This window comes from Thamnophis elegans, chromosome 2 (assembly GCF_009769535.1).
Source record: "Thamnophis elegans isolate rThaEle1 chromosome 2, rThaEle1.pri, whole genome shotgun sequence".
Taxonomy (NCBI): domain Eukaryota; kingdom Metazoa; phylum Chordata; class Lepidosauria; order Squamata; family Colubridae; genus Thamnophis; species Thamnophis elegans.
The window spans coordinates 1935110-1954295 of record NC_045542.1 but is presented as its reverse complement, the minus strand read 5'-3'; the positions used below and the strand labels follow the sequence as shown (position 1 = coordinate 1954295).

Here is a 19186-nt window from a genome sequence, read left to right as displayed (position 1 = left end):
AATTTCCTTTTCTTAATGTTGAGATTCAACCCAACTTTTGCCCTCTCCTTCTTAACCGCATCCCGAGGATCTTTAGTTCCTCTTCACTTTCTGCCGTTCGAGTGGCATCATCTGCATATCTGAGGTTGTTGATATTTCTCCCGGCAATCGTAATTCCAACTTGTGATTCATCTGGCCCCGCCTTTCTCATGATGTGCTCTGCATAAAAGTTAAATTGTCAGGGCGACAGGATAAAGCCTTGCCGGACTCCTTTCACAATGTTGAACCAATCAGTGATTCTGTGTCCAATTCTCACTGTTGCTTCTTGACCCGCATATAAGGTTTCTCAAGAGTGTTTGAAGACTCCAATTAGTCCAGAATGCAGCCGTGCGAGCGATTATGGGTGCACCAAGGTACACCCACGTTACACCTATCCTCCGCGAGCTGCACTGGCTACCTGTTAGTCTCCAAATCCGCTTCAAGGTGCTGGTCGCTACCTATAAAGCCCTACATGGCATCGGACCTGGGTACCTGAGAGACCGCCTCCTGCCGATTACCTCCCATAGACCGATTGGATCTCACAGGTTAGGTCTCCTCCGGATTCCATCTGCCAGCCAATGTCGGCTGGCGACCCCCCGGGGGAGAGCCTTCTCTGTTGCAGCTCCGGCCCTTTGGAACGACCTCCCCGTGGAGATCTGGACCCTTACTACCCTCCCGGCCTTCCGCAAAGCCACCAAGTCCTGGCTGTTCCAGCGGGCTGGGGGGAGCTGAGAAGCATCTACCTCCACGGAAATTGTGAATGTTGGTTTTGTTTTTAATATGTTGTCTTTGTCTCGTTCCCCCCTTTCCCTTGTCTTTTGTGAGCCGCCCGGAGTCCTCCGGGAGTGGGCGGCATACAAGACAAATGAATAAATAAATAAATAATAAAGAGACAAAGAAGATGGCCTGGTACTCCCATCTACTTAACAACTTGCCACAATTTGTTCTGATCCACACAATCAAAGGCTTTGGCACAGTCAATGAAACAGTAGAAGGGCCTCGGCTCTGGCCCATCCCAGCTGGTTGCTCCCCTCGGTGTGTGCACAGGAGGTGGCGAGCATGCGGGGGCTGGGGTTCCTGGCAGCAGCTCCAGCTCATTGGCCCCTTGGCCATTCATTGGCTGGCAGCAACAGGCAGCTAGATGTGAGCCCAGGACATCCAGTAAACTGTGTTCAGCATTGTCCGACCTGCTCCACATTTACACACCTCAGGGTCCCACAGCCCGCACTGCACGGGTGGGTCAGGGCACCGCAGCCTTCATGCCAGCCCTTTAAGCAGGAGATAGAGGCAGAGACATGGAGGGGGAGGCAGGCGATGTGGCTCATCGGATGCGCTGGGCGACTACCTGCCCTGTCCCAGCCGCAGCAGCCGCGGGCAAATAAAGATAATGGGGCTGTGACGAGGCAGCCTCGCCAGTCATTGACACTGGGACATCGTGGCCCCTGCCCACTCGCCACCACCAGCCAAACCTTGTGCTTCAGCTCCAGCCACACACGTGGGACGAACCTTCCGCTCGCAGCTACGCCAACAGGCCCAGAGAACGGGGAAAGTGGGGAGTTCCCATCCCCAAGAGGCAGCCTGCCCTGCTCAAGCCCAGCCCTGGAGATCAGTGGTGGGTTTCAAAATTTTTTTGAACCTACTCTGTGGGTGTGGCCTCCTTTGTGGGAGTGGCTTGCCGGCCATGTGACCTGGTGGGAGTGGCTTGCCAGCCATGTGTTTTCTTTCTTTCTTTCTTTCTTTCTTTCTTTCTTTCTCTCCCTCTCTCTCTCTCTCTCTCTCTCACACACACACACACACACTCTTTCCTTCCCTTTGTCTTTCTGTCCCTCTTTCCCTTTTTTCTTTCATCTCTCTCACTTTTTCTTTCTTTTTTTATTTTTTTCTTTCTTTCTTCCTTTCTTTCTCTTTCTCTTTCTCTCTCTGTGTGAGTCTCTCTCTCTCTCTCTCTCTCTCTCTCTCTCTCTCTCTCTCTCTCTCTCTCTCTGTGTGTGTGTGTGTGTGTTTTTGTGTGTCAGTGGTGGGTTTGAAAAATTTTTGGAAGCTCTTCTGTAGGTGTGGCCTGCTTTCCGGGTCCACTGGTGGAACCTCTTCTAACCGGTTCGGTAGATCTGCCGAACTGGTTCTACCGAACTGGTGCAAACTGGTAGGAAACCACCTCTGCCTCCAATCCTGCCTTCTGTCCCTCAGTCCATTGAGGCTCCATCCCTGGAGTAACTGGACACGTTTTGAACTTCCCAGTGCTTGAAGCCATTCCGGGATCTCCTGAATCCCATCAGCCAGTCTGCCTCCAAAGGACCCGTTTAAACTAGAGGGTTGAGGAGCAAGAGGCCAAATCCCCCCCTCCCCCCCGGGAGGTTCTCGACCCTGAGCATCACTTCTGGGCTACCCAGACCAGAAAACCAACTTCCCAGGAGGCTAAAATCTACTTTTACTGAGATTGGCTGCAATAATCAAGTTTTTCGAATCTGATTGTGCTGACCCTCTTTATCCTCCTGTGAACGAGTTAGGTAGCTGCCTGAGCCACTTCCAAATTTTCTCCTGTAGTTCTGGACGTGAAAAATCCTTCAGCCCCTTTTGCCTAAGAAGAGGGTTCTCCACTGTCAGTCGAGCCAGCCACGTCCATCTGCCTCTTTGAAGGCAACAATAATGCTCATGCGGCCCTCAATGAAATTGAGTTTGACACCCCTGCCCTAGATAGAAGGAAGAAAGATATTAAATTCTTACTTTGTGCACTACTCAATAAAACCTCCTCTCCTAGGGTTGGGAGAAGGAGTTGTATTACTGCTGATTTTGAATTCCACTATATCTGGTAATATTTTCCTTTTACGTGTGGATCTGTAACACTTAATTATACTATTAAGCACTTTCAGAAACTAAGTTCACTGTTAATAAATAACAATTAATAAGGTGCTATTTCATGCAGATCTTCTGTGCACGTCTGAAGGTTTGGGGTAGCTTCTTTAAGAACATAATGCTGGAGATATCCTTTTATGCCCTTAACATACGGGAAATAACTCTTAAATGGTTGTTCTAAAAAGCTATGGTTAAACAATATTCTTTGTTTGGTCTCGGATAATTCCAACCCCTGCATAAATTATGTACAGAAATGAAAATTAGCTATACTAATTAATAGTAAATGATAAAACAGCTTTGCAGATTAAACTTGCAAGCCTATTTAATAAATATTTTGATATAATGAGAGATATATGCTGGTGACAGTCTATGAAAAAGAGGCATTATTCCCTAAACAGCTTCCTGAGGGAAGAAAGTAATAGGTCCTTTGACTTGAAGAACCTTAAGCACGTATCACAATTTCTAAATTGTGGCTGGCCAAATGAATGATTTGATCATCTGTCTGACACTTCAACATGTTGTTCTTGAGTATACCCAACTATTTCTGAATGCATCCAAATTTCAATCACTTATCTTTTAAGCTTTAAAGCTTTTAATTCATATGACATTCTTCCATGTTTACATTTTACATATTAAAGTTTGAATTTCTTGATTTGCTTCTTATTTGTTGATAATTTATATAGACACTCTGTAGAGTAGATATGGAATCTTTTTGTTCATCTTGTTCAAAATATTTGTTTATTTCTGTTGCACTGCTCTCTTCTTTCCTGGGTGTTCCCAGATATATAAAAACTGTTATCCTCAATGAAATATGTAATTTGTCTGTACAAGTTGCTATTGGACTTACCCATAAACCTTGTTCTGGAGTCTGATTCCACATTGAAAATAAAATGCTACGAGACTCCTCTTTCTCCTTCAACAATGCTCTGCCATTTTAATTCCACCCCACCCCCCCCGCCCAAGATGTATTTCTCCATTTTCAGGACTGGCATTCACATTCTCTCTCCCACTCCCATTGCAAAATACTAACATTTCCAATTTCAACTGCAGAAGTACTCTCAGCCAGTCAAAGTTTCAAAGTTTAGAAGTTTAATAACACTTGTATGCCGCCCAATCCCATAGGACTCCGGGCGGCTAACAATACAAATAAATCAAAAAGAAGAGAAGGAAAGAAAAGATAGATTTAAAAACACACCATGCACTCCATTCCAAGTGGGGCTGGACCATATTTTGGGGTCAACAGCCCCAGGCCTGCCGGAACAGCCAGGTTTTAATGGCCTTACAGAAAGCCGGGAGAGTGGGAAGGGTCCGGATCTCTATGGTTAGATCGTTCCACAGGGTCGGAGCAGCTACAGAGAACCCTCCCCCCCCCCGAGTAGTCGCCAACCGGCATTGCCCGGTCGACGGTACCCGAAGGAGGCCCAATCTGTGGGATCTTATAGGTCGTTGGGAGGTATGTGGCAGGAGGCGTTCCCGTAGTCGCATGTGTATTTGTCTATTATATGACACCAAGAATATGAAAAACAGGAAAAAATATAGTTCAAATTCTTCAACCTCCATCATCAGTGTATCAGTCAAAATTGAGTCCTACAACAATTTTAAAGTAACATTTAAAATGTTGGGATTTTTTTTTTCTTTGTAGCGTTTTCCCAGAAATGTAGGATCTCCTTTTTTTTAGATCAACCAAGTGTTGATCCATTGGTTGTGATAGAAAGTGACCGACTGGTTTGTCTCACCCAAGGTGGTGTCAAGGGCTGAGAGAGAGTGACTGGCCCAAAATTACCCAACTGGCTTTCTTGCCTAAAAACTCAGTTTCCTGGTCTCTAGACTGGTACCTTAACTATTAGAACAGAACAGACCAAGTTGATCTGTTACGGAATATCTTATAAGACTCTTGATACTTTTATACTGTGTTATACTACAAGGATATTAAGCCTTGTAATATGTAAGAAAATAGCAATAGCAATAGCAGTTAGACTTATATACCGCTTCATAGGGCTTTCAGCCCTCTCTAAGCGGTTTACAGAGTCAGCATATCGCCCCCAACAACAATCCAGGTCCTCATTTCACCCACCTCGGAAGGATGGAAGGCTGAGTCAACCTTGAGCCGGTGAGATTAGAACCGCCGAACTGCAGATAACAGTCAGCTGAAGTGGCCTGCAGTACTGCACCCTAACCACTGCGCCACCTCGGCTCTTTGTTGACAATGACAAACATATTCCAAGATTCCTTAATTATAATGTGCTTATACTTTATAATGCACCCTAGTGTACTTATTTCGTAGGAGCAGACTAATTATATCCTTGAGATATAACTGCATCGGCTGCTTGTTCCCGTGTCTGATTTTACCGAGATTTTCTCATTGGCCTTGTGAGAGGTCATAACATACAATTCTGCACAGCCATTTCAATTGCAGGCTGATCTTCTTTCCTTTCCTCTTTTAGCAAGACCCAGTCCTACCACAACCTGGTATATAAGATAGAAGAAATTGGAATAGCCGGCTTGGTTTCTTAGATCTGTACAACATACAAAGTTTTTTGGGGGGGAGCCCGGGGAGGGGGGGGGCAAACCCTGTGATTAAATATATTAAATAAACAAATAGATAAATAAAGTGAAGACAGACATGTGCTTGGCACATTGGTTTCCCACCTTGGTTTCTGCCCCACCACTGATTCACATAACAAGAGAGCCACTTTCACATAGTGCAGAGCAGTGGTGGGTTTCAAAAATTTTTGAAACCTACTCTGTGGGTGTGGCCTCCTTTGTGGGAGTGGCTTGCCAGCCATGTGACCTGGTGGGAGTGGCTTGCCGGCCATGTCTTCTCTCTCTCCCTCTCTCTCTCTCTCTCTCTGTCTCTTTCCTTCCTTTTGTCTCTCTGTCCCTTTTGTCTTTTTTTCTTTCATCTCTCTCTCACTTTTTCTTTCTTTTTCATTTATTTATTTCTTCCTTCCTTTCTCTTTCTCTCTCTCTCTCTCTCTGTCTGTCTGTGTGTGTGTGTGTGTGTGTGTGTGTGTGTGTGTGTGTCAGTGGTGGGTTTCAAAAAAGTTTGGAACCTCTTCTGTAAGTGTGGCCTGCTTTCCGGGTCCACTGGTGGAACCTCTTCTAACCGGTTCGGTAGATTTGACGAACCGGTTCTACCGAATAGGTGCGAACTGGTAGGAACCCACCTCTGGTGCGGAGTGCCTCAACCTCTTTGGCTTTGCAGTCTGGCAGGGGAGGGGGGGAGGGACAGGGGACTCCACGTAAGTAGTGTGCAAGTGTGTACGTGCAGCCCCATTTGTACAAATGGAGCACGCGCATGCTTGCCCACCACTTCTGAGGCCCAGTTCTGAAAGCTCCAGTAGTGGGCCATGGGCCATGGGCTGGGGATCCCTGACTTAGTGGATAAGACACTGGGATATGGTGAACTCTAGCCATGGAAGCTGGAAAACATGATTTTACACCAGTCACTCTCTCAGACCAACCCAAACCCAGGAATATTACCATATGTTCACTGCCTTGAGTGATAGAAAATAGAAACAGAACCTAAATCTAATTAATAAATAATAATGTATTTATTATTAAGTGGGAATCAAGAGATTCCGGAAAATACATCAGAAAAGTATTTCAGCTGTGCTGATCAGTGAAGGACTAAAGCCAGTTCTGGAAAATAAGCAAGTTCAGTAGTTCTTTTGTGAATTATTAAGAGTTGTGTTTTTTTTTCATGTACCTGTGCCTTTTACTATTTATTTTTTCCCCCCACTTTTGGGGTATTATTAGTTTTCCTGGCACCCAACTAAGGCCTTGCTCAAATGATGTGACAAATCTATGTCTTTGCAGGGAGCAAACTTAAACAGCCTTTGAACAAATTTATATTGATGTTTAATAACTGTTAATTCAAAGGAAGAGTAGCATTTGTCATGCAAATAAGCATTTTCAATTGCATGGCAAACTCCACTGAAGCAAGACTGCTTTAGAACAAAGGCAAGAAACTGCTCTGGTGCAGGCCTTTGAAAACCCTAATAAGCATTCAGATTACATCTTGTGACTGAGATATAACAAACTTAAATGTGCTCTAGGACAAGGAATAGTGAGTAGCAGAGATTGGGCAGGGGGGCGGATCTAGAATCTTGAGAGGAAATAAAAGTGTTGCAACCTGATGGAGTCAAAACACTAATTTATTGCACACCTTGATTGATGGATCTAAGTCTTAGCAAGTAGTAGAATCTGACTCATCTAGTCTGTGCTTGGAAGCTAAGGATATGTACTTGAATGAGAGACCAAAAGGGAACCTCATCTCAATCTGTAGCCTGGAGTCAGGGCCGGATTTAGATGAAAAGAGGCCCTAGGCTATTCCACTTATGAGGCCCTTTCACCTCCCATTTTTAAGTTTGTGAATTGCATGAGAGACAATAAAATACATCATTACTGTGATATATATCAATATATATCAATATATATAGCTGGCCTCCTGACGGAGGGTGGCTCTGCTCTGCGGCAAAGGCAGCGAGGCCAGCCGCCTCCCCTGCTGCGCTCAGCTGCCCGGCTCGGCCCCCCTCGCCCTCACCTCCCTGGCCGCTGGTGGGCTCCGCGTCGACGGGGCGGCCACTGGGAGCGGCCGCGCCTCTCGCCCGACCGCCGGTGCCGGGAACGTGGGCGGGCTCCCCAACTGCCGCGGCGCTGGAACGATCTTAACCAATACATTTTTATGTTTGTTTATTAGTCATCTGCGTAGAATTTCTCCTTATTTTCGGTTCAGTGTTTTAGTGTTCACTGTTTTTAGAATAGTGTAATTTTAATTTTGCTAACAATTTGAATGTAGGCCCCTCTTGATCTTGAGGCCCTAGGCTGAAGCCTAGTTAGCCTATAGGAAAATCCGGCCCTGCCTGGAGTACAGGTAAACAAAAAAACAATCCTGGAATTGGGCTAAGGCAGCCCCTTCTGTATGTTGCCTAGATGTATGTAGGTTCTATCGGGGGGAAACCAAACCCGACACAAAGACTTTATTTACTTTAACTTTTATTTTATTGATGGAAGCACCTCAGAGACACATGGAGATTGCTCTTAATAGCATATAGAAATAACGAACTTGTAGAAATTCATGCTGTAGGAATAATGAATAACAATGCTGTCTGTCTGTCTACATCTACTTCGTGGCTGGCTTTTGTGCCGAATAGACACGTGAGCTGCTCCTTTAGCCTGTTCAGTGACAGGTAGAGAAACCAAGAGTTCGGAAGCAGCCGTTCCCAATATGATCCCTTAGCCTTGTTGTAGAGCATGCATTGGACCAGAGGAGTGAATGAAAGAGCATGGCTAACTACTAATCCATCTTTCCTCCACCTGTTAAACCATGAACTTTCTCCCTGATTCCTTGCCAGGACCGGCTTCTTTAAAGAAGTCAGGGAAGCTGGATTTCTGCAGTGCCCTGTCCTCCCACACCACCTCCCCGAGAATGGCTTTCACCCACCACCCGCTGCCTGTCCTAGCAGGAGTCAGACCAGGTGAGAACAAAGCCATTTTCTTAGGGGGGCGAACGGGTGGATTGTGGGCAAGATTGTGGGAGGCAAGGGACGAAGTCGTGTCCTCGGTAGGGCATGTCAATAGACTCAACCACCTCGGTTCTGGCAATAGTCTCTTGCTGTCTCTTTTCCTCTCTCTTTCACTTCCTCTGTCTTTTGTTCCCCTGCTTTCTTTTTTTCTTTTTTTCCCCCCCAAACTGGCTTAACGCGTTGATTGCAAACTGCATTCTCGAGGGATTATCCTTAAGATGGCATATAAAGAGGAACGTTTTGATAAATCTGATTAATTGGGAAGCCGCAGCGCCAGGCTTGAATTGATAGCGGTGCATAGATGGACTGAGATCCAGTTTAATAAATAAATATATATCTTCAAATGCTTTGGAAAAGGAGGCTTCAGAATGAATTGACAACTACGAGGTGGCGCAGTGGTTAGAGTGCAGTACTGCAGGCCACTTCAGCTGACTGCTATCTGCAGTTCAGCGGTTCTAATCTCACCGGCTCAGGGTTGACTCAGCCTTCCATCCTTCCGAGGTGGGTGAAATGAGGACCCAGACTGTGGGGGCAATATGCTGACTCTGTAAACCGCTTAGAGAGGGCTGAAAGCCCTATGAAGTTTATGTTTGTTTGTTTATTTCATTTGTATGCCGCCCTTTTCCCCCAAGGGGGACTCAGGGCGGCTCACAACTCAAAACAAGGGAAGGGGGGGATACAAACAATTTGACAACAACACAAAACAGTTCATAATTTAAAAGCACAACAATCATACCATTCGAGATAGGGGCAGTGGTATAGAAGTCTAACTGCTATTGCTACATTTAAATATTTCATTAAAAAAACTAGAATATTTAAAGATTATATCTAAAAGGGGCAAATCTAACCTACACACTACATTTGATACATTGAGAGTTGTCAGATTTCTAGTGGCTTATTGTTTCAAGCTGAAATACGTATCCTTGCTACTCTGAGGTGTGCTTGAAATTGAAGTAGAACCCTAAGCCCCATGAAAGTGAAAATGACGAATGTATTTTCAGTACATTTCTTAAAATCTTTTAAAAGCCCTTATTTTTGGTATATTTTGAGAATCGGTGTGGAGCCTGAATGGCTGCACTTATTTCACTTCTAAAATTATTTTTATTATTTTTATTTTTGTTATTTATATGTTGCCCTTCTAAGTCACTTTAACAGGGTGGTCTTGTAATGAAAATAGAAATAAATAGTACAACAAAAGTAATAAAATGCATATCATAAAATAACAGCATTAAAATGAAAACAGCAGATGGGAAAATGTAATGAAGTCCAATCATTGGAGGAAAAAAATACCAGTTTAAAACGCTTAGGGGATTTTAAAAGATTTTTTTCCCGTGGTGTTAAAATCCCATCAGAACAGGCAGAGAACCATAGGACTTCAGAAACACTAAGGTGCCAGCACAGAAAAAAACAATAGATTTGTCTTCTATCTGCCATTTTTTTGTGACAGTGAGGTCATTCAAAGAAAGACATCTAAAGATTTTTTTTCATTGTACAGGTAGGTTCATAAAGAAATATGCATTTCCAAAATAAATGCAATAATTTCATGAAGGAAAGAGGAAAGGAAGGAATCCCTGTGGATTTTACTCTGCTAGTCATAACCGACTATAGGGGGCGGTACTCATCTCCATTTCAAGGGCCAGCGAGCCAGCACTATCCTAAGATATTTCTGTGGTCATGTGTCCAACATGATTTCACGAAGCGCTGTTTTCTCTCCACTGAAGTGGTACCTATGTATCTACTTGCATTTGCATGCTTTCAAGCTGCTAGGTGGTCAGGAGCTTGGGACAAGAACAGAAGCTCACCCCATTGTGTGACCCTTGAGTGTCGAGCCCAACACCTAACCCATGAACCTTTGCGCCACCCCCCAATTTCTTCAATTTCTTGAAGAACAGGCTATAGCTTCCTTGACTGCTTCTGTGTTTAGGTCATAGCATATTCAGCCTTCAGCCAAGGTATTTTAACTCTGTATGCTTAGATCAAATGAGCAGAGAATCTCTTTAAGTGTTATTTACTAATGCCTGTGACTAGTGTTTAGGAAGAACCATGATACAGGTTTATACGCTGGAGATATTTAGTTATATTTTTTGTAATCAACCATAAGCATAAAGTTTGAAGTTTAAGGATGCAGTAACAGTTTTCGGTGTCTGGCTTTTCTTAGGATGATGTTTTGGGTTCTGATTAATAGTGACTTTATATCACTTACAGTGATGTACTGCAATGTCAGCTGTTTTGTACAGAACTATAGAAGTTGCACGTGTGTGTGCAGTAGAGGGAGGGAAGAAATATAACATATCTGATGAGGTGATTCAGGTAAGGAATAGAACAAGCAAGTTTAGAATATATTCCTCCAGCCTCTTCTCTAGATAAGCCACTAAGCTGCACTGTCAATTGGCTTGCCCTCAAGCATCAAACAAGCTTTGTAAGCAGACTACTAACATTTTAAACATTAGTAGGCTTGTCTTGCTTGTCTGTGTTTTGGATGGCAGTTAAAGAGGAAATATCATGGTTAAACCTAGTGCCACTCGAAGTGCATTTGTCAGAGAGATGTAGGACTTATGAAGATGAAGTTGCTTTGTGAGAACTAGGTCAGTGGTATGTTCGAAGAGAGCGTGACCCGTCAAAACCGCGCTCGACTAAGCCGCGCCCGATTAAACCGCGTCGCTGACATCATCAACAAGGCAACAACAGCAAGCGCGGAGAAAGAAGGGCGCTTTAAATAGCGCTTTGAAAGCAAGCCGATTCAACTTAAGATAAGGGTTAGGTTTAGGGTTAGCTTTAGGGTTAGGTTTAGGGTTAGGTTAAGGGTTAGCGTTAGGTTTAGGGTTAGGTTAAGGGTTAGCGTTAGGTTTAGGGTTAGGTTAAGGGTTAGGGTTAGGTTTAGGGTTAGGTTAAGGGTTAGCGTTAGGTTTAGGGTTAGGTTAAGGGTTAGGGTTAGGTTTAGGGTTAGGTTAAGGGTTAGGATTAGGGTTAGGGTTAGGGTTAGGGTTAGGTTAGGGTTAGGGTTAGGTTTAGGGTTAGGTTTAGGATTAGGTTTAGGGGGGTTAGGTTTAGGTTTAGGGGTTAATTTTAGGTTTAGGGTTTACAGCGTGCTTCTGTCTCCGCGCTGTTGTCGCCCTGTTGATGATGTCAGCTACGCGGTTTAGTCGGACGCGGTTTAGTCGAGCGCAGTTTTGTGGTGGAACCCGAAGAGAGGCCATTACTTGCTTGAGTCTCTACCAAGCCTCCACCTTGTACGAGCCCATAGTATAATACTAAGAGCCAAGGTGGCGCAGTGGTTAAATGCAGCACTGCAGGCTACTGCTAGATCAGCAGGTCAGCGGTTCAAATCTCACCGGCTCAGGGTTGACTCAGCCTTCCATCCTTCCGAGGTGGGTAAAATGAGGACCCGGATTGTTGTTGGGGGCGATATGCTGACTCTGTAAACCGCTTAGAGAGGGCTGAAAGCCCTATGAAGCGGTATATAAGTCTAACTGCTATTGCTATTGCTAATCTCACCGGCTCAGGGTTGACTCAGCCTTCCATCCTTCCGAGGTGGGTGAAATGAGGACCCGGATTGTTGTTGGGGGCGATATGCTGACTCTCTGTAAACCGCTTAGAGAGGCCTGAAAGGCCTATGAAGCGGTATATAAGTCTACTGCTATTGCTATTGCTATTGCTACTACTTTGGTGATCGAACAGAAGAATTTATTGTGGCAGGGCTGATTTTCTCTCTTCTCTTGTCTTGTAAGTTCTCAGACAGCAAGTGACAGCTTTTATTAAGATAATAAGCAGCTTTTCAAGGAGTAGGCAGTACAGGACTCCAGGTAATGGGTTTAAAGAATTGTGTAATCTATATTACAGAAAGAAGAAAAGGCATATTAAAGGAAGCAGATGTAAGCTAAAATAGGTCAAGTGTTAGGCAAAACCTGCCATTTGAAGTATACATTAGATCAGTGTTTCCCAACCTTGGTAACTTGAAGATGTCCGGACTTCAACTCCCAGAATTCCCCAGCCAGCATTCGCTGGCTGGGGAATTCTGGGAGTTGAAGTCCGGACATCTTCAAGTTGCCACGGTTGAGAAGCACTGCATTAGATCCAGTTGATCCCAAGCTTGGATGGAAGCCATTAGCTAAAAGACACAATAATTAAACAAGGCAGTTATTTTTTAAAGGGCACCAATACTATTTTATGGAAGGCTTACATTCTACTCAGACATAGTTATAGCAGCAGAGTGCCTCTACAGGTAATCCTCGACTTACAATATTCATTTAGTGGCTGTTCAGAGTTACAACAGCACTGGAAAAGAAAGTGGCTTACGGTCATTTTTCATACTTATGGATGTTGCAGTATCCTTAAGTCCTGTGGTCAAAATTCAGACGCTTGGCAACTGACTCATTTATGACAGTTGCAGTGTCCTGGGGACATGTGATCACCTTTCTGACAAGCAATGGGGGAGCCAGATTCACTTAACAACCATGTTACTAAGAGCCAAGATGGCACAGTGGTTAGAATGCAGCACTGCAGGCAGTGGTGGGTTGCTAATTTTTTTTATTACCGGTTCCCACGGGCATGCATGTGTACACCCAGAAGCATCTGGGTGGGTGGGCGGAGCTTCCCGCGGCCCCTACTACTGGTTTGCACAATCTGGGCCGAACCGGGAGCAACCCACCTCTGATTACAGGCTAACTCACTGCTGACTGCCAGGAGTTCGATTCTCAACGGCTCAAAGTTGACTCAGCCTTCCATCCTTCCGAGGTCAGTAAAATGAGGATCCAGATTGTTGTTGGGGGGCAAGAGGCTGACTCTGTAAACCGCTTAGAGAGGGCTGGAAAGCACTGTGAAATGGTATATGTGCTATTGATACTAATTTAATAACAGCAGTGATTCACTTAACTGTGGCAAGGAAGGTGGTAAAATGGGGTAAACGTAACATCTATCTCACTTAGCGACAGAAATGTTGAGCTCAGTTGTGGTCATAAGTTGAGGACTGCCTGTACTCATTAACGTCAGTGCTGACTTCAGTCCTGATTTCATATTCTCTAGTTCTGTCATTATCTAGTTCAGAGCAAGAAGGTTCTGATTAATTTTCCTATGCAAAGAATTGTCCAACAAATACACTTTGCTTTTGCAGCCCTGACAGTTATCACCTCTGAAAACAACAACACAGTTTGTTCTAATCTCTGGATTTCCCTTACAATTGTTCAGTCAGTCTAAGCTAGTCTAATTGGAAATTGGGTCTAAATTAATGAAAGAATTACAGCTCATTCCCCTTTTCTATATGCTTAATTTCTTACCCTCCTTCTAAGTTACCCAGTATAGCCTATATTTCATTGTTATGAATATCTGCTTTGCTCTCGTCCTGATTCCCTATTCCAATTTCCGCCATCTGCCTAGTGTATAAGTCTGTGTAGGAGGGACTTCAGCCACATACAGTAGGAGAGAGTCAATCTCCAGTACACAACAGCTGGTTTCTTGGCTGATTTCCCTCTTCCCTTTCCATTCTACAATGGCCAGTACTTCCCAAAGAGAGGAATATGTTACACCCTTTTGCCCTTTTACACTTGGGTCAGTTAGAAGTTGTTTAATGTACATAGAACAGTTTAAGAGAAAAAGTTGGGTTATTCATGAATTTGAAGACGGGAGTAGAAGGGAGGCATTCAAAAGAAGAAAGAAATCGATGAGAGCATAGTAATAAGATATAAATGTAAGAAAATATAGGTGATCGTACTTCATTTTGATTCGGTTGCTACTCTGAAATAAAGTACATAGGAAATGAGGCAGGGGACATCAATAAGATTTAGTAAAAATGTCAGAGGTATAAATACATGTTCAGAAGCAAATGTATACCCCATTTTTTACTGCATGTATATGTGCATGATACATAGTTGGTTTTTGCTAATTCCGGATGTATAGTGCATGCAGCTCAAAAACTGCCTGCACATCTTTTGCAAATGCTAACCTCTTTTGAAAAAAGAGAAACTACCTCTCCTTGTTGGGATTGTGACAATCCTTAATTGAAACAGCCTTGAAAATAAGAACATGGGGGTAATTTTTTTCGGCAGAGGCCTTTTATGGTATAGGTAGCTTGTTGGGCTGTGGAAGCAGCATGGCATGGGGGTTGTTACTGACATCTCTTTCTGTCACTCTCTCACTCTTTCTCTCTCTCTGTGCTTCTCTCTCTCTTTCTATCCATCTGTCCTTACACTCTCCAGGAAGCCCCCGTGCCACAGCGTCGGCCCTGCACTTCCCGTCAACCTCCATCATCCAACAGTCCAGCCCCTACTTCACACACCCGACCATCCGCTACCACCACCACCACGGCCAGGACTCGCTGAAGGAATTTGTGCAGTTTGTATGCTCGGATGGCTCAGGCCAGGGCTCCGGGCAGGTAAGAGCCTCACACCTTAGCCCAGGGATGCCGGCCAGTCCACCAGAATCCTGCCTTTACAGCCTTTTCTGCCTCTTCTCCCTCTCTGTCTCCCTCCCAAACACTGCCTGCCTGCCTGCCTGCCTGCCTGCCTGCCTGCCTGCTTGCCTGACTGCCTGTTAAAGGCATAGGGGAATATGTGGTACAGTAAGCAGTATTAACTAGTCCTTTGAGTCTGGCAGAATTGGCCTTTTTTCCTTAAAAGAACTGTCTGGCTGATCCTGGCTTGCTCTCGACACCTTACCTTTACCTCAGAAATTAGACTGAATTGCAAAGCCCAACATTCAGGCTGAAGAAAACTAATTTCAGGGCAGCCGGAATGTCTTGTAGAAAGGATAGACGAGAGAGAGATGCAGCCTCTTCAAAAGAGAACCTTCTCTTCTGTTTGACCTCAGGTGGAAACTGACTTCTACAGAACGGGCAGGTATAAGCCCATTGGTCAGGCTTTACTTCCCCTATCATCCGATTTCTCTACCCCAATTCTGTCTGCACCCCTTTTTTTTCCCAAATAAGTTTCTGAAGGGATTGAAGTTCCTCAGAGCTCCCGAACAAAAGAGAATCCCTGAGGGTTGCACTGAGCACATTCTAGAATGTTTTACCTTTGTGACATTTGTGAAAGTGACGTGAATGGCAGGATCCAAAGACGTTAGGCTTTGCAACGTTGGAAAAGAACTTATAAAGCTCGAAATGAGAATTTTTCAGAACATCCTAGGGCAGTGGTTCCCAAACTTGGCAACTTTAAGACTTGTGGACTTCAACTCTGGCTGGAGAATTCTGGGAGTTGAAGTCCACAAGTCTTAAAGTTGCCAAGTTTGGGAACCACAGCTGGCTGGAGAATTCTGGGAGTTGAAGTCCACAAGTCTTAAAGTTGCCAAGTTTGGGAACCACTGCCCTAGAGTTTTGAAGTTTATGATCTTTAGTTATATTTTGGGGAAGAAATAGGAAAATCAATAAACTTAAATATTAAATGTTGAGGCATGGGTAACTTTTTTACAATCACTTTTGATTCCAACTTACCTAAGTATATTGGATTGTACTTAAATGTTGCTTTTAATATACTCTCAACAATATGTTTGAGCACTCCTGTTGAAAGGCAACACCTCCCCGCTTCGTGACCTGATAGATAATAATTCAAGGTTCTGATGTTACAAAAACAAGCATACACACCTCCCCAAGAATCCCTTTGTAGCCAGCCTCTGTGAGCTGACAAAGAGTCTCGAAAGAGAACCATTATTTATCTTTAACACCATTCCCCCCCATGAGAGATGAAAGTATTAGGCCACAGTAGCTTCTGTTTCTAAAGCAATTTAGTGCCGGTGGTATACAAACCATTTAATATGGTAAGCCACCTTGAGCCCGACAAGTAGGCTGCGGACAAATTATTGTAATAAATGAATCAAATTGCAAAAATCCAGGGGAGCAAGTTGATGGATCGCAGTTGAAACATTGGAATTTGTTAACTGTGGCTTCGTGGGAACAATAGCTATCGCCTCTATTTCTTTAGAGGGCAAGAAAGTCAGGAGTGGTTAAAATCCTACGAGAAATTACTGTTTGCTGCTGTTTTTTGTTTTATTGTAATCCATGGCCAGGGTTTTTTCTAAAATATTGATGCATCAGTAAGTCCTATTGCAAAATGTCTTGTAGAAGTTTCCTTTTCATGACAGTTGTTAGCCTATTGTTTCCTGATCAGTGTGATTAAAAGAACAGTTATGAACTGGCCCTTTTTTTAATTAGCTTTTTTCCCTGTCCAGATTATGAATGTACTGAATTTCTGGATCCTTGATTTTTCTTTCCTTTATGTTACAATACAATATTTCACTAGTCACTAGAAACCAGTCCTTTTACATACACACAGATCTGTAATTTCTTATTCATAATTTGTCTACAGTTTCACTGAACAGGATACAATGGCATAAACTGAAATTTCAAACAAGCAGCTTTTTTAAAAACCACTCAGCCTGAAAAGCCTCAGCAGTGAATTTCCTGTCGAAAGTGGAAAGTTTGATGATGGTGCAAAAGTATTTTATAGTACTGCTCCCTCCAAAAATTACAAAGTAGTTCTTTAAAAAAAAAAAAAAACTCAGAAGGACAGCACATAAAATAATTCAATGAAGTCTTACCATAATATTGATGATTTACCCACAAGAAATAAATGAATCCAAAATGGCAATTGTAGGATAATAAGACAGTATGAAAGCAGATCAGCTGGCATTAAGCCTCAGGAGAAGAAGAGCCTTCAGCCAGGCCCATCTAAGATAAAAAACGACAGACTCATTAAGGTTCCTTACCATGCTTTGTTATTAACGCCAGCATAGCGTACTACTCAGGATAATTATCCTGGCTTAAATCTCACCCACTGCTCTAAGAGTAAAGTAATTCCAGAGATCAAACTGTAGAGATGTTAGTAAAACTGGATGTTGATGGCTTCTGGTACTTGATTGTCATTCTTAGACTTAAGTAATGATTGAATTTTATGTTGGTTCCTGGTTTGTAGAGCATTAATCTGCCATCAAAAATCTAGATGTTTCTGCTTCTGAATCCTCTGAGGACTTTGACCAAGCTTGGGAAGGCAATGGTTTACAAACTGCATGAAGTTTGGGAACAAGTAGATTGATTGCAGAAAAATCACAGGAACACATTAAGTGTGGCTTCTTGGTTGTTCAGGAGCTGGTAAAATCCCCAACAGCTTGCCTTCAGAAATGTCTCTTGTTTGAGATTGTATAAATTCTCCTGCTTGAGCAGAGGGCTGAACTAGAAGACCTCCAAGGTCCCTTCCAGATCTCTTCTGTTCTAATTCTAAAATCACAAAATAATCCCCACCTCCTTGCACACGTCTGCAAAGTCCTAATTATTAGTGTAATATCCTTTCATGGATTTTGTTTGCTACAGAACCCAAATAGAAAAACTGTTGCTTCTTACAGACTGCACATGGCAGGGAGGAACCAATACAAGGAAATAATTGCCCCAAAGCTCCTAGCTTTGAGACTTGAATAATCAAAATTAAATATGTTCTACTAATCCAAACTCATAAGTTCTGTGATACAATTGACTTTAAGTTATTATTCCACTGATTTGTCTATCACAGCCAAATATATTTTATTGTCTCAAAACTCAAGGTCTCCCCAAGAATTTGGGAATTGTAAATACAGTATCTAATTCTGAGGTTTCCGTCAATGCTGCTGTTTGAGGTGTCAGAAATTGTTTCAAATTCCAGCAATTCAAATTCTTTCCAAGTTCTTGCGGTCTAGTTCCCCAGTAACAATTGGTGTACCACTCTTGATTCTTTCCATTTGTTTGTTTTCAAATTTTGATATTAATAGTAGTAGTAATAGCAATCATATTTTAAAATGTTACAGAATCCAAATAAATCTGAGTACCCACCATAATATCCTGCGCTCATTTCTAAGAACTAGATTCATCCTTTTTTTTTTAGATCCATGGTGGGCGTTTTGCTGGGGGGAAAAGAATAGTCATTAATAATGAATATAACTCAGGCTCTATGTGGACAGTGCATAGATATTTTCCTATAGGTTCATTCAATTAGGCATTGAAATCGACAGATCCACAAAGACTAGGTGGAGGGACGTGTCCTTGGGTGCAGCCAATCTAACCAGAGGAATACAGCCCATACCTCACAATAGTGGTTGCTTTTGCATTAATAAGACATTTTCAGAGATGATGAATAATTCCACAAGTCATTGGTTTGTTATCTCAATGAAGTAGTCATTCTTCAGCCCTGCTTATTCCGTGGGAACAAAGGCAACCCCTTGATAATGACTCCGGCATAACTTGTAATAAGAAAAATAGGACAGACACATCTGAAAGGAAGAGATTGAGGAGATGGGAAATGTTTGATGTGGGAAATGTTTGAGGGCGGTAAGGGGGGAAGATATAAAGCGGAAGTATGATTTTTAAGAAGAAAGAAGGGGGCGAAAAATGGGTATTTTGAATCAAATCAAAGCCCCTCCACTTCTCTGCCCCAAGAGCCGCCAGCAGATACTGCATCTTTAACGTTGCCTTGTCTCGTTCACGCATCACTGTATTTATGTTGTTCGCAGCCTAACGGTAGCGGCCAGGGCAAAGTCACGGGGTCATTTTTGCTGCCGCCACCTCCACCCGTGGCCAGACCAGTGCCCCTTCCAATGCCTGATACAAAATCCACCAGCACTAACCCAGAGGGCGGAGCGCCGACACCAACGTCACCCTGTAAGTGGACCCAAGCGTAACCCAAAACCACAAAGCAAAATGGAACCTAGTCTCCATTTCCCACCCCAGGGCCCTCACTAGATGCCAAGCGAGGCAGAAATAAATGATAATAAGGAGAGCAGGAGGAACAGGATTAAAAGGTGGCAGTGGAAAGGAAAGCAAAGAATACGCGCAG

General features: G+C 43.4%; 1 protein-coding gene across 7 annotated transcripts in view; it reads left to right on the top strand.

Moving 5' to 3' along the window:
- Positions 1 to 19186, top strand: part of NFIX (nuclear factor I X) — a 225102-nt gene that overhangs the window by 184042 nt on the left and 21874 nt on the right. For 2 of the 7 annotated variants that reach the window (XM_032210627.1, XM_032210625.1), the window contains exons 7-8: positions 8229 to 8351; positions 14591 to 14766. The exons of 1 other annotated variant lie outside the window; for it this stretch is intronic. In XM_032210627.1, coding sequence (XP_032066518.1) covers positions 8229 to 8351; positions 14591 to 14766 — 299 coding nt within the window. Of the gene's footprint in view, positions 1 to 8228; positions 8352 to 14590; positions 14767 to 18863; positions 19012 to 19186 lie in introns of all 7 variants that reach the window. 4 more of the 7 variants (XM_032210629.1, XM_032210628.1, XM_032210624.1 and 1 more) reach the window with 3 other exon arrangements.